This window comes from Metopolophium dirhodum, chromosome 2, assembly GCF_019925205.1.
Source record: "Metopolophium dirhodum isolate CAU chromosome 2, ASM1992520v1, whole genome shotgun sequence".
Taxonomy (NCBI): domain Eukaryota; kingdom Metazoa; phylum Arthropoda; class Insecta; order Hemiptera; family Aphididae; genus Metopolophium; species Metopolophium dirhodum.
Window position 1 is genome coordinate 12,000,965 of NC_083561.1, and position 16,322 is coordinate 12,017,286.

General features: G+C 29.2%; 1 protein-coding gene across 1 annotated transcript; it reads right to left on the reverse strand.

Moving 5' to 3' along the window:
- Window positions 1–929: 929 nt before the first annotated feature.
- On the reverse strand, window positions 930–5,330 carry LOC132939401 (UDP-glucosyltransferase 2-like). The gene is made up of 4 exons (XM_061006546.1): window positions 4,382–5,330; window positions 3,843–4,062; window positions 3,553–3,772; window positions 930–2,090 (listed from the first exon to the last, which is right to left on the reverse strand). The coding sequence occupies exons 1-4, from the start codon at window positions 5,222–5,224 to the stop codon at window positions 1,802–1,804; spliced, it is 1,572 nt and encodes a 523-aa protein (XP_060862529.1). The 5' UTR covers window positions 5,225–5,330; the 3' UTR covers window positions 930–1,801.
- Window positions 5,331–16,322: the final 10,992 nt, after the last annotated feature.

Consider the following 16,322-nt stretch of genomic DNA (forward strand, 5'->3'; position numbering starts at 1 on the left):
GATAAGACTCAATAACCATATTTATATTTCACTTTGTAACTTTTACATTTATATAGCTATATTCGACACACGACAACCACATTTCTGCCTGAGAACTGACCAGTGACTATCATACATCACTGTCTTCCACACCTAATAATCAATTAATAACTCATTCATAAAATCTTAAGCTAAATGTTACATTTTTTTCTCTTCAATTAATGCATATTATATATTTAAATAATAGCATGCAAATTTAAGCGTATTGGTGGTTTAATTTCCCTATCACTTTTTCTTATGTTCACTTCCTATGGATCTATAATTCCTGGATTAATTCCTAAACTTTTATCTGTTGTTCTGTTATATTCTTATCCACATTAGTTTCAATAAACTTAGAATTGTCTATGTCCGGATAAGGAGTTACTATTGTATTATCATTGACTGTTTCAGGAACTGTTAATTCAGGTTTATCTAACCTATCAATAGTTTGATTAATATGCATCTTTCAAACTGTGTCTCCTCCACACTTAATTAAATAAGTCATTGGAGATAGCTTTTGCATAATTAACCCAGGTATCCATTTACTACTATGATCACTATAATTTCTACACTTCACCTTATCATTAACTTCATACTTTTCAGCTCTACCTCCAATATTTCTAATTTTTGCTAGTACAAACATGTATTATACTTTTCCTTTGCTAGAGGTAGTACCTATATTATCAAAAATCATACTCATTTGCCGACCCATGTGCAGCTCAGCAGCAAGGATTATAGATAATAAATTATTATCTATAAACCTTGGCTCATCGCTTAGATCATATACTAGTATAGTATATGATATTTATGATCTAAGGCTCAGCAGTGCTTACTTCTGTATAGAACAATGAATCGTACTATTATAAGATAACATAAACTTGAAAATATCAACATAAATGTCACCAGAGCTCTTATTTTTATCAATTTTTATTTTCAAACATTACAATATCTTATCTACAAATTAAAAATGTTTCTTATTTCTTATCAAACCCGGATTAAGACATTATGAGGCCCAGGGGCCAAAGTTTAAAAATAGGCCCATGTACGAAAAAAAAATAATAATAGTTTATTATATACATTATGTTTATAATGTATACATTATTTAATATTAGGCACCTGTTAAAATAAATATATTTGGATATTAGGTACTTGGCAATAAATAATTTATCATTTTATTTATAAGCTTTTTTCTTCTCAAAATAATCATCAATTTTGTTTACGCGATTTATGCAGTGTTATAGCCTATAACGAAAAAAGTAATGGACATATCTGATGCCCTTAAATAAATTCTAACTATCGAGGCCCCCTCTGGACCTCCCCCCCCCATTAATCCGGGCTTGTTTCTTATGTGCACAATGTACCTAATGATAAGAAATATAAATTATAAAAATATTTACAAAATTTGAAATAAAAAATACACATTTTTGTAAGAGACGTAATATTATATAATTATATAAAACATTGTTTGTAGTTTTAATTCATATACAATTAATATATACATAAGCTATATGCAATGAACATTTTTAAAAAAGATTATAAACAGGTTATAGCTAGGACAACTAGGTAGTTATATACAGATTTTGGTCAAGTTGACTTAGAATTAGATTTTAAACAATACCTATATACATCACATTCATAGATGAAGACACATACAACGACGAGTTTCATTATTAGGTAACATTTTGTCATCATAGTACGAATTAAAATAGCATGTATACATTGTGCACATAGACTACAGTGATAGATATTTAAAAATACTAAAAATAATTATCCTAAGTCTAAATTAAGGGGTCTTAACCTTAACATAACTGTGTGAATATTTTGAAGTGTACTCGCACATAAATTTAGCAAGTTTATAAATTATGAATAATACTAATATGATAAATGTTAATATTACAGCGATCACATCCAATAGAAAGTATTGATACCACGTTAGATTAAGTCCGTGAGATTTTAAATGAGGCGCTCCTTTATGGCGAATAACATACTCCGTCCAATAAACAACTGATTGTTCTGGTGACATAGGTCGATCTTTGAAACGTTGAGAGGCAATTTTCGCATTTTTCATGTATCTAAAATAAAATCATGTTCACAATTAATATTTAATATTAATCAACCATACTTGTAGAGTTTTTTAGATTCTGAGCGGAGCGATGAATGTATTGGTTTTACAATGATGTGTTTTCTTTTTTCTTTTTTTTTGTGTCGTCTTACACGAATTCTTCGATTTTCAACTTCAGTATCTTGTTTAACGGGAAAGTGAATCTAGTTGATACTTTTGGGAGGTCAAAATTTAAAATTCTCAATAGTTTTGCAAAGCGCCCGGAAAAACAAAATAAAAATTAAGGAAAAACGGGAATTTTTACGCAAAATCAGTTTTTGACAGTCGATTTTGGCTTTTGGTGTTACTCTAAAACAAATGATCGTAAATACATGAAATTTTCAATGAATGTTTGTATTAGCCTTCTCTTTACATGAAAACATTTTCAAAATATTTTGACTTGTTTTGAGCTGTTTACGGATATACTCAGTTTCCAACTTTTTTAGGTTTTTTTCTATTAATGTCAATAAAACTTTATTTGTTGCGTAAAAAAGCTTGAAAATTAAATACAAAACTCCTACTATATTGTTACAATGAGATTCAAAAAATATTAAAATACTTAGTTTTTTTTATAAGCATTTAAATTCAAATCTTTAAAAAATACGGAAAAAAACAAAAATTAGCAAATTATTTTAAGTTAAGAATTCATACAGTTTTTCTTTTTAAATCTAAGATTTAAATATGTAATACAAGTTTATTCATTAGTTTGTCTACCTTTATCAAAAAAAAAATGTCCACAAGCAAATCAAATTAACTTTTTATGAGCGATTGAAGTTCATATTTTTATAATATTGGATATTCACTCGATTTCTCATGTAGCGATTTTGTTATTTTGTTGTAATTCAAAAACGAATAATAGTAGATACATGAAAAATTCATTAAATATTTATATTATCATTTCCTATACACCATAAAATTTTGACTCTTTTTGATCTGTTTACAGGCATTGTTAGTTTTCAATTATTTTGGTTTTTTCTTCTATAATTGTCAATAAAATTTTATTTGTTGGGTAAAAAAGTGTGAACATTTAATACAAGGCTCCTGATATATTGCTTAAATGGCAGTTGAAAAATATTAAAAATACATAGGCACAATATTGTTTATAAGCATTTAAGGTTGGAATTTGACAAAATGTATAAAATATTCAACTTTTATAGCTAAGGATTGAAAATTTAAAACAAGGTTCCATGTAAATAGGTTATACCTATATAAATTACTTTATTCACAATAATATCATAGGCTGACTGACCGTCTTCGCTCAGAATCGTTTTTCTTATACAATGATATGATATCATTGAATTCAAATGTAACACCATCCATTACAGTGACCTATTTATAACCTACTGGCTACTGTACAGCAGAGCGACACCCACTTGACCACATTTTTTAAATTTAATTTAAGATAATAGGTCCTATGTTATTTTAAAACTCACTTTTCGTTGTTAACGAGTTGTAAGATATTATTTAACAATTTTTCTTTGTTGATTGTGAACAGGTCCATACTGATTGCCATTTCAGCAGTAACTAAGTTGTCTATATTTCTCGGCTGGTCAAAAAACAAGGGAAAACCAAGTACAGGAACTCCACCGTCTAATGCTTCATAAACTCCGGATATCCCTCCATGACTAATAAATAGTTTTATTTTGGGATGCACTATACAACATTTTATCAGATTAATTACAATAAATTATAGTATGAAAATTAGTTTATTAAAATATCTTACGAAGAATATCTCGTTGAGAAAACCATTTTTTTATCATCACGTTCTTTGGCACGTCTTTCATTTCACCTTCATATTTCCATAAAACTCTTTGTGGGACGTTAGCAAATGCTTCTTTAAACGATTTTATAATATGTTCTGGTAATGAAGATAGTTGAATTATTGAACCGAATGTGAAATAAATTACTCCATGAGGCGAATCTTCAATAAAGTCTAATACATCCTAAAACGGACAATGGCAATATTATTATAATAACACGCAATAACCACTAATAGTTTTTAATGTTTTCACATAAATTATTCAAAATATGAAATTCCATTGAAAAAAAAAGAATAATATAAATAATATTTATGTAATTAACTGTATATAGCTATTGTAGGTACCAACTACTATATACACTATATCCCCATATAATAATTATTATATATTTTACAGTTAGTATAATAATAGGTAGTTTCTTTAGGTAACTGGGTAAGGAATAGTAAAAGGAATTATTAACATTTTATAGATAAAAATATAGAAACTGTATTGTTTTACTTACTTGTGGTATACTTTTTGGTGGTTTTAAGTGGATACCACCTACGTCAACAAGATTAGGCAAAACTGGTCTCGAAGACTCAGTTATGTAGTGGGAATTTTGAAATATTATAGATGGATGAACCTTGGGAGATAAGTCGTACGGTTTTGGATCAGTGACTCGCAGCATCCATTCATCGTATACAGTTATTAGCATACTATACGCCAAAAGTCCGGTGTTCACTGCTCTTTGGACGAACGTCTTGGGTACGGCTCGTTGTGCTAATAAATTAGAGACGACCGCGGGGTTCGATATGTGTCCGGTAAACGTACGTTCTGCGTAAGTAATCATGGGGGACGGGATCACATATATTATCGGTAAGTTCAGTGTGCTCGCCAGGTATGACATGCAGTCGACACTCAATGGTTCCATGATGATCACGTCGAAATCTTCGTTGTATTCACCACGGATTACGTCATTGAACCGCCGGTTCCCGTAAACCGAATCACAATATCGTCTGTTCAACCCAGTCTTCTTATTCATGTACACGATCGGATGGCCGTAAACGGCCAACGTCGCCGTCATATCCTTTGCCATTAATATCGGAAAATTGTTTGACAAATCCACTTCCGTGTAGTTGTCCCGGTCGCCGTCCAGAAGCGGGGTGAACACGGTTACGCTATGACCGGTGTCTGTCAGCGACCGCAGCACAGCGCTCATAAAGTTCCAGTGGCTTTTGCATCCCAGCGTCTCCACGGCCAATATTCTAGCATTCTCCACAGGCAGTATCCAGAAATTTGAAATCGTAAAGAATAGTATAAATACAACGATGGACGAACGACTGCAGTTATTCAAACTAATAACCATTGTGATTGTCAAGAAAAACTTTAAATATAATAACTTTGAAAAAAAATATGGTACGTTTGCTGCAACAACGAACGAGACGCATAGTCAATAACTACTACTGTATTCCACTGATTCATTGTTATTGGTATTTATACCCTGATGCGTTGTCGCGTTGACATAATATATTTTTAAATATAATGTAATAATGTAATCAATTAAATCTGATGGCATATTAACGAATTTAATAGAACACTCAAATTGAAACACTCAAGTGTTTATTTTTATATATTATTTAATTAACATTATTACTTTTCTATTTATAATTAATGAGATTTAGATATTTTATTTCTCAACTTGGGTAATTTACAATTATTACGTCAGCGATTAAATTGATTTTCTTAAAATAAGTATATCATATTGCATTGTTGGCATAAAAAATAATTATAAACAAAATGTTTGAATTATCTACATATGATAATTTTTTGATTTACAACAAGATTCTTAACTATGAAATATTTAGGAGAAAAGCTATTTTTCGTTTCAATAACCAATTTTGTCAACATTTTAACTTCAAACGTTTATTGTTTTCAAAAACAGCCGTTGCTATAATATTTATTTTGCTTTGTTTTTAATTTTTTTTTCACAATATTAAAATATTACTTATGGTATTTCAAACATTTGTTACAAAGAATTTTCTAATTTATAAGTAGATGATATTTTCTATTCATTTCGCAAAGAAACACTGTGTTAATATGTGGAACACAATTAATCTAGTCAGCAAACACCATTTTTTTACAAACTTTAAAAATTATGTTTTTTAACGAACTCTTTTGTTATACCTACCAACTTATTTTATAAGATTCTTCAGTTTTAAGGTCTAGTGTACTATTTCAAGTAGATATGTGATTATGTGTTGTACAATTACACTTGTATGTTGAGTAAATATGTGCGTGAAGTTACCTCCCACTTCAATCTACGGTCTACGCACTTTCCAAACAGTAATATCACTTATTTATTACAATTGTTGGTGCAATTTTTATTACCGAATTCTAAAAATAACAGCAAATTAAATGAAATAAATTGCAAATTGTTTGAAAAATACTAGAGGCTTCGGCTAAAGTGGGAGGTGGGAGGGCGAATTAACTTCACGCATTTTGTACAGGGTGGTTTAATCATGTAAGACTTGGTTAGGTATCAAATTTTTCTAACTTTTAAATATATGTTTTTCAATCATAAAATGGTTTTAAAATTATTTTAGATTCTAAGTGAATATAATAAAAAAATAATATATATATTATACCTTACCTAGCTATAGCTGTCTAATATCAGAGCCATTATCTGATCAAGTGGCTGAAGCAGATTTCCTGCATCAGTAGCATGTTTCAACCGAGGGTTTTGAACATACATTTTTGTTTTTATGACTGTGAACTGGATTATTGATTACAATTTGTGGAGCTATAAACAAAGTTTACGTTATTTTAAAAATATTTTCTTAATTTATAAATTATGTAGTAGAATATTGAGTATATATTCAATTAATGTGATTTAACTTTTAGTTATGCAATGTCCCAGTAACTTGAAATGTACCAACAGTATTACTACAACTATCATTAGATTCATATTCAGATTCTAAAAATATTTCATATCAAATTAATAACTTAGTAATTTAGAAGTATAAATATTTAAGTAGGTACCTGAATTAATAGGACATAAAGAAAAATCAATGGCGAATGTCAGGGCCGTCCCTAGGGCAGGGCGAGCAGGGCCCTCTCCCCGGTCACTGCGCCTTCGCTACAGTTGGACAGGCCCCGTTTTTTTATAGATACAATAAAAAAGTCAAGTTTATGAGCAAAAAAAATGTATCATTTATATTTTATACATTCAATTGTTGTCGTTTTTAATACCTAAGGCTATATGTACCTGCCTATATTTGTTGACGTCAAATGAATGTATCGAATTTTAAACGAGTTAATGACTAAAAATTCAATTTTCAAAGCTGAAAATTGTAAAAATAACTATCCACGAAGCGATCTGTTCTAAAAAAAGTTCTTTTCATATAGCTAAGATTAAAAATTTTAACAGAGGACTTCACATAAATATTTCTACCTTTAACAAAAAAAAATAGTTTACTTAATCAAAGTATATTAATTTTTTAGGAGTGTTTGAACTATTATAATGCTTATGATATTTGATATTCAGCAGTAAATTATCGAATTCCCATTAATCGATTTTTGATATTTTGTATTTCCAAAACGAATAGCCACAGACTCTTGAAAAGTTCACCAAATATTTATATTAGCATTTTCCATGCATAGTAAACTATTTGGACTCTTTTTTAGCTTTTTATAGCCTTGATCATTTTTTAAATGTTGCAAATTATTTTTCAGTTAGAAATTCATAAAAGTTTTTCTTTTCATAGCTAACATAAGAATTTTAATAGAAGGTTCCCCTTAAGTTTTTGTACCTCTATCAAAAAGAAAAAGTTCAACGGAAAGTCACGCTATTTATATAGCCGTGGGATATTTTCGATCTTTGATAATTTTTTAACTATTTAATTTGATTATTTATACAAGTATGCTAGGCTGTACAACGTCTCCGCTCAGAATCTATTTTTATTTACAATGATTTATCATTGAATTCAAACATAACACATCTATTACAACGACAACTACTGTACAGCAGAGCGGTACCCACTTGTCCACCTTTATTTATATTTTATTAGTCATTGGGTACCCTCTATATTTATTGACTTATTCGATTATCAATATTATTATATTAAGTTGAAATATATGACGTGTTGTGTTATTAATTTATTTACTTATTCGTATTATTGTAGGTACAAGGTACTATACTACTATATTTTTAAGTCTATTTGCGCGTTGCCCATTCATACCTATATATAGGTATATATCATAATATGCTATAGCTGCCAACTGACTATAATGACATTTTAGGCCCCGCAATTTTACTCTGCCCAGGGCCCCGCAAATTGTCAGGACGGCCCTGGCGAATGTCTAATCCTTGCATTAGTTGCATTTACGTTTTGGTTTTAAATCAAAGTCTTAATATTAATTTACGAATTTCTCGGGTTTTATCAAAATACTTGGTGTCATTTTTGATCTAGTTGATGCATTCAGGTGGGTATTTTTTTGAATTTCACAACACTTTTAATAATTTTGGAAAAGTTGGCAAAAAATTACAAAACAACTGGATATTCTACGCAACACTAGTTTTTAAAATAACTTAAATTATTGTTTACCCAAGAGTCGAATACTATGCTTTTTTTAGAGATAGTATAATTGTCTGATTTATTTTTGAAACAGTGTTATTTTTAGTTATTTCTAAGTTATATTTTAAAGATCTATATTTTTGTTTGAAGTGGTGATATTATACCCTTTTAGCGACATTTTACCTTTATGGCTATATATATGGCTTATGAGATTTCTTTATTCTCTGTAAGCCCTAGAAATAATTCTCAAGACTTTAGATTGTCTGTAATTAATTGTGTTACTCTTCTTTATCAATTGTGATAAAATAAATATTATATTATATTTATATTATTATAGTAATGTACTAATGCCATAGGATTAAGCTTTACTTATAGGGGATACTCTTTCTCATAATTATAATTTGATTTATTTTTAATAAATCTCATTTAACATTTTGTTATTAGTTTTGTAGAGCACGTAGGTATGGAATTTTACGTCTGGATTTTTTTTTTTTTTTTTGGTATGGAATTTAATTAAAACTAAAAGCCATGTCCATCTACAAAATGTAGGTACCTACCAAAAAAAAAAATCAAAATTAAAAAAGGCTCATTGAGTTTTCGAGTTATATTATATTATATATTAGATACAAACTGTACTTTCACAAGGTTTTCTTTTATCAAAAAAAATATTATATTATATTACTTAAGTTTTTTTTTCTATTATAACATAATATACTTTTTTTATTATGTTTGAATGTACATTACACACATTGCACAGTGCTGTAGGTACAATATAATATAATATTCATTATGCTTTTTTACTTCGATTTTTTCATCGATAGTTCTGCACGTCTTTATTAATTAATTTATGGAACCCACATCACTAAAATAAAGTATATTCAACAACATTATTAAAAGATCGACGATTGGTCTTTATAACCTAAGCAATCAATAACAAATCTTACGTAAATGTTTTTTTTCTAATTAAGAAGTATTTAACTCTTTAAAGTTAAACACGATTAAAATTAAAATGCTTTATAAAAAAATAATCTTAAATCTATGAATTTAATTTTAATTTTATCGGGCTTCGCAAAGCGAAAGAACACTATTAATTACTCTCCTGAGTGATATTTTTGGGCCTAGAGAAAATAAAGAACTATCTCATGAGTGATATGAAAAAAGTATGTGGGTATGTCATGTTTTGTTTGTATTTATTTAGATGATTAAGATATGTACTAAAAATGTTATTTAAATGTTGTAAATTGAAAATCAAACAGTTCAAAAATATTTCCGGTTTTAATAATATTATTATTATTTAATAATTCTTGCAGATTTGTAGTCGGTTATAAAAATGTAATAAGCTTGTAAGGTAGATAAAAATGTATTATTAAAGATAGGTGTTGCTAAACAAATTTTAAACTGTAGGTTAAAAATTTCTATAATGAGCCACCAAAACCTCTTTTAATATTTATTATGAAGTATGATCGTAGATGTGTGGTCTTCGTTGATGGGTGTATACAATTCTGAAAGTAACAACAAATCACTACATTAGAAAAACCATTTGAAATTAAGCTTGCCGACTTACCAAAATATGGACTTCTTATTTTTAATGGGCGTCACCGTATAAGTTTTTTTTTAAATTTCCACATCTGAGTTTTTTTGTGATTTTAATTCGGAAAATTATGAAAATAAATGGTTTTATAAGTTATAACGAATAATTTCTATGTTCAATTTGACAGTTTATAATATGAAGAAGTTCTTCGAGGAACTCTTAAATGTTTTTACTGCTCCGAAAACTATTAACCGAAAGAACATGTCAGACAAAAGGGAGTAGCTCCCTTGACGCCCACTATAATATTTGTTCATGTAATCTATACACCTTACACTTATATTGGATATTTTAACACAGTCCATAGGTACTCCCAAACTAAATTATATTGCAATGATGTAACAGTAATTTCATATACATGTATCTGCAATCTGCATATTATTAACATATTTTTGTTTTGATTTAAATTTCATTTTACGTATCGTAAATGAGCAAGTTAAACGTTTAGAAAGAAACTAACAGTAACTATTTTAATGGTAAAAATGTTAAATCAAATAATATTATCATAACCTGTATTTTTTTATACGATTCTTAATTTAGCATTAAACATGACATTTTTTGCAAGCCCTGTTTATTGATATGAATCAATGTGTTTTTAATGATTAAAATACACGCCAGCATTCCAATTCATTATAATAAAATATTGCTGGTTGCGATCTTCTCATTTCCGCACAACCTCTATTTGAGTCTTAATTATGAGGTATATGATATTATACAGCATATTAACATTTATTGTGATTTGTCATATAGCTGGTATATAGACCTTACCACGGATTATTTAAAGAGCATTTGGGTTTCTATAGTCAAAACACTGAATCGCTTCGAAAGATTTGAAAGTTTCGAATTATCGATTTTAATAATTCACGGTTGCAAAGTAATAAGACCGACGGACTACGGCGAATATGTAGGATTACTCTTAGTCTTAACTCTGAATGAATCTATGTAAGTCAAAATCAATCTACAGAAAACGATCTACGGTTAACCAAGGAAGTGCATAGATAGGTACAAGAACTATACAAATATGTAAGTAATAAATATTATTAATTTTGAACTGAGTATATGTAGTAATAAGTCATAATATCCAGACAATTCTGATTCTATATTATTATTTATTAGGATTTACAAAATAGTACCGCATGAACACAAACACGCTTAACTATAGTAGCCTAACCTAACCTAGAATTTGTTTTTATTGCATGGACATTAATTCCTATTGCATTTTGATACATTCTAATTCAGAAATACCGATGATGGTAAATATATTAACACAATAGATATGTTAGATATTGGTCACAATAAATACCTTCCAATAGCCAATAGGTACCTAATAATAATGTACCTATTGCACATTTGCACTATTGCTGAATATTTAATAATTTATAATATTAATGATTACTATAAGTAGATAGTGTAAACATTATACTTTATGTCTTAATTATAATATTTTATTTTAGCCTAATTACCAAGTTATTAAAATAATGTATTAAAGTCCATTTAATATTTAGTCAAATTCCGTTTTTATACTTATATTCCTCGATAAATATACAATATACATACATTATACTACTATACTTCGTAACCTAACCTGGACATATATAATAATAAAAACGCATACATAAGATATAAGAAAAGTGTTAACGTTTTAATTTCATATAATCGTTAATGTTTACCATACTGATTAGAATAGTTTATTATTTTGAAAATTAATACAAACAACAACCGTGGTTATTCGAATGAGTTTTGATTTTGTTATGTAGGTATATGTGTACCTCCTATTATATAGGTGTATGAATATAATTTTGTTATTACACACATTTTTATTTAAATGGGTGGTATTACTCATACGTTCGAATAAATTATAAAAATAATAATTACAAGATATAGATTTAAGATATTGAACCTTGAAACAAACTAAAACCTTTCTCGTATTATAATTTAATTTCAATTAATTAAATAATTATGCACACATGACGTTATTATGATGCTGTCGCCCTTTCTATTGTTCCAAACGGTGAAGAAGATCGAGTTCATCATATTTATAATTTATACATATATTTATTGTCAATGCATCTTGAAGGTAACAATGAACACTCTTACGGTTAATATTATGTTTAATTAAAATAATTTACAATTATTTTGTCTAAAAAACAGATGGAAAGATAAATTTGAACTTGTTACTTATTCAAGTTATAGAACTCCGAATTTTAGTGAAAACACAGACTTTATGATAGTCACGAGATTTGTGTCAAGAATAAAATTGAAATCATAAATGTTCTACAAGAGCCTTTATGTATGTATTATACATGGGCACCTGCCTGTACTTACCCATGTGTAACATACATTAATATAATAATATAATATTATACTATACCTATATCTATCTATATATAATATATATTATAAGCGACGTCCTTCTCTAGCTCTTTCCTTTAGAATTATTCTATTGTAAACTAAGAATTCTTTTGTATACACGTTTGATTTTTATGCATGCGCTCCAGAATTATACATACGTGATAATTTTTAATTTTTATAACGAGGTTAGTTTTGACTATAGAACGCAGTTGATTTTCTATAATATACATTATGTACTATTATACAACGAATGAAGGTACCGAATTTACCGTAAACTCACGTACCTTATTATAATATGTCTAAATGTATAATACATAATATTATATATAAAATCATTAAGCACGCATATATATTTTTATATAAGTATACTATTTTACTTTCTTCATTTACGATTCACTGAATTAATAAATAATGGTTATACATAATATATTATAGTATACAGGTGCAATTAGATTATAATACGTAAATCCGTGCATTTCGAATTATGCTTTACTAAAATTATCACTAATTTAAAAATATTATTAAAACAGTTAAGTCATGTCATGTATACTATGAGTCATATTATAATGTATAGTCGGCCCCATCGCCAAAATAATAATAATGTAGGCACATAATTACTCAACATAGGTAATTTATAGCCATATTGGCATGATAAATGTTAATATAGGTAACAGGTATAATATGATTTGGTACAATACGATCAAACGATCATACTGGTATACAAGTACCTTCCAAACTGTGTAAGAATAATATTATGCTCGTCCATTTGAGAACGCAACTATACAGAGTGCGTAACATAAAATGTAACAGATATAGCTGGCAAATGTAATTAACTAACTAGGTCGTCATGTAATATTTTTTCTTATCAATTTTCATTTTTTCCGAATACTTAACTAATAATAATCTGTTAGGTATGTATATTAAATTTTTTTTAAAGATTGATAGCAATAAAAGTTATTACATATAGTTAGTTAAATTACATACCTATGTCAGTTTTTTCTGTTTCACCATTTATATAGTAATAGGTCATACCTAATAACATTCATGCACGTGTCTGAAAAGTTTATATGTGTATATGTATGACGTACATGGACTAAGTAAGCAATCTTACCAAACAAACGGCGCAAGCCATAGTACTTCTCATGACAACATGGATGAGCGAACCGAACCATCTCGTCACACGTAATGCTGTTCCTATCAGACATGAATCCTGGTGACCTGCTTAAATTGGAAAAACTTGCACACCAAGAGTCAAGTGGACCTGGCCTCTTACAATGACAAAATAAAATAGCAGGAAACCCACTATCGGTTGCTGGAAGAGCAAATGGACAAATCCCCCGATGGAACTTGGTGAAAAAGGTAGCTTCTAAACCTCAAAAGGTTGTTGGACAGACCTCCTCTCGATACTAGCTTTCACCTCACGGTAATAACTGAACATAAACGTAATAAATAAAAACTACCGGTAATATCTTCATCAAATGAGAAATATGAAAATCCCTGCACATCTGATCTGGCCAGTGATCTGACCACCAGGATATCAACGATCAAACAAACACTTTTCTAGGTGTCCATATTATCGGGTGGATAGAACACAAAGCCGTAATACGATTGGTACTATACCAATACCCAGTGTTAGAACACCTTAAGAACGCATCTGTGGCTTCAATAGGGATTACACTGAAGAAGACTAAGCGCTTCCATATTTGGAATTCAAATCCAGAAACTGAGGAGGAAAATGAGGAAAGGACGTTAAAATTGTTTAGGTTAGATTGGACGCATTCAATGGAGAGGGGTAATTGAATGAGTAGTCTAAGCTAGCTTCAAACTCCAGAAGAGGATGATTGATGGATATAATGAAATGTGACTCCATAGACCATAATTTCCAGCCAATCAAGAACCTTCTGAGACTCAGAGTGGATGGAATGGAGGAATGTGAAGAGTCCTATATAGCTTTAATGTGGTATCTTCTTACGGGGATTTAATAATTAAATATAAATATGGTCAGCTAAGATGTGAGCATAAGCTAAAATACGTCTTATACGATGTGTAAATTTGTATTGATACTTTTTATAGAATTGTCTTTGTAAATTAAATCACATAATTTAATAAAATATAGTGGCCCACGCAGAAACTGAATAGCCTAGGTTCAGCACTCCTGGAGTTACCAGTTAAACTGAAAAAAAAACAGTTATATAGATATAAATGTATAATATTATAATATACTATTTAATTATTATACGATTGGTATCAAAATTAACGCACAAAATGGCTGAAAAAACAATTAGATTTTATGTATAAAAAAGTTAAGTATTTGTAATTTAGACAATATAGGTACAATGTACATACAAATATTAATTTTGTTTTTTAACAGCGTGACGTCCGAATAAAATGAACCATTCGAGTTTAATTATTCTAATTAGTATATTATATACTATAGGGAAATAACGTTTTGTTTCTATACAAGTATACAACTATGATACCATTAGGGTAAGCATATTATATTTGAAGTGGCTTAAAAACAAAAAAATCAGAACATATTTTCGAACTGTGAATCCCAGTCATTTTTAATGTTAGGTAGGTATTAAGTATTAAATAAATGGGAATTTGTTGTGTGCCACTCCACCAAGTATGTTAATACTAATGTTGAAATCCGTTGTATAAACACTCAGTACAATCAATAATCATACAATAGGTACAATATAATATTATGATAAATAGTTAAATGTTATCTCTAAATATGTTATATAAATTAAAATCCTCAGCATTAAAATATAGTTTTCAGTATGTGGGCGGATCTTATTATTATGTTCATATCGAGTGCCCACTTGTTTCACTAATTGCTTTTATTTACTACAGTGTTATGACAGATATTATAGATTTGCAGTAGCCAATGTGATTTAGCGATTGTATCAGAAAATCTCGACGAGAACCATCATAAATAACTATTAAATCCGTACGACGCGTACCTATAGCTATATTAGCTACTCATCTATAATAATATTATTATTACGCTATTTGGTACTATATTACAGACTGTACTCACTAATCACTATACTATATGATAGAGACATGATGAGTATCATATGAGTATTATATTGACACATAATATTATATTGTTATACTGTCATGGCTTAAGCATATTTTATGAGCATACAACACGAAAAGCAATAAAAAAATAAATAAATACGAGTACAAAATAATATAGTACCTACCTCTTCTGTAATGTATGTATCTGGTCTATATGTGTGTAATATATAATATATCTATTTTCAATCAGTGTATTATTTTTATTGTGATACGATTGTTGTTATATTATCGGAAAGTAAATAAAAAAACGAGACATTTTTGCTCGTCATCCCGCGGTTTTCGTCGTTGTCGTCGTCGTCACCGGCATTCATCGTCGATCGCGGAATAAGGACGATAATTCAATATAAATCGTACTGCGCGAGTGATGTTTTGGTCCAACAAGCAAATAGGTAGGACGCACGAGTATAATATCGCGGGCATAGAGAGGCCGAAGGTATATTATAAAGTGAAAAAAAAATAATAATACTTAGATTGATCAATCAAAACCGTATACAACATTGTTATACGCGTTGTACTTGTACATAATATTATTATCATGAAATATATACTGAGAAAGAGAGAGACAGAGAGAGAGAGAGAGAGAGAGATTATACTAGGTATCTGTGGGTATCGGATCTATCAATATTACAGTGTAATAATAATAATAATAACAACAATAATAATAACAATAAGATATTATATTACTATATTGTATTTTTGTTTATACGAGCATTTATGTTTTTCCCATTTCTCTCTGTATCCGATCGGACGAAAGAAAAACGCCGGCTCGGCAGTCGCGTGTTCCCCCGAAACGAACGGCCGTCGTAGCCGCCGCCGCCACCGCCACCGATGGTAAGCCGCGCCCGCCAAGTCCGTCGACGATA

Coding starts and splice junctions, on each gene's coding strand:
- LOC132939401 (XM_061006546.1), bottom strand. CDS start 5,224: ATGGTTATTAGTTTGAATAACTGCAGTCGTTCGTCCATCGTTGTATTT. Junction 4,063..4,381: donor CACCAAAAAGTATACCACAA/GTAAGTAAAACA, acceptor TGTCCGTTTTAG/GATGTATTAGACTTTATTGA. Junction 3,773..3,842: donor TTCTCAACGAGATATTCTTC/GTAAGATATTTT, acceptor AATGTTGTATAG/TGCATCCCAAAATAAAACTA.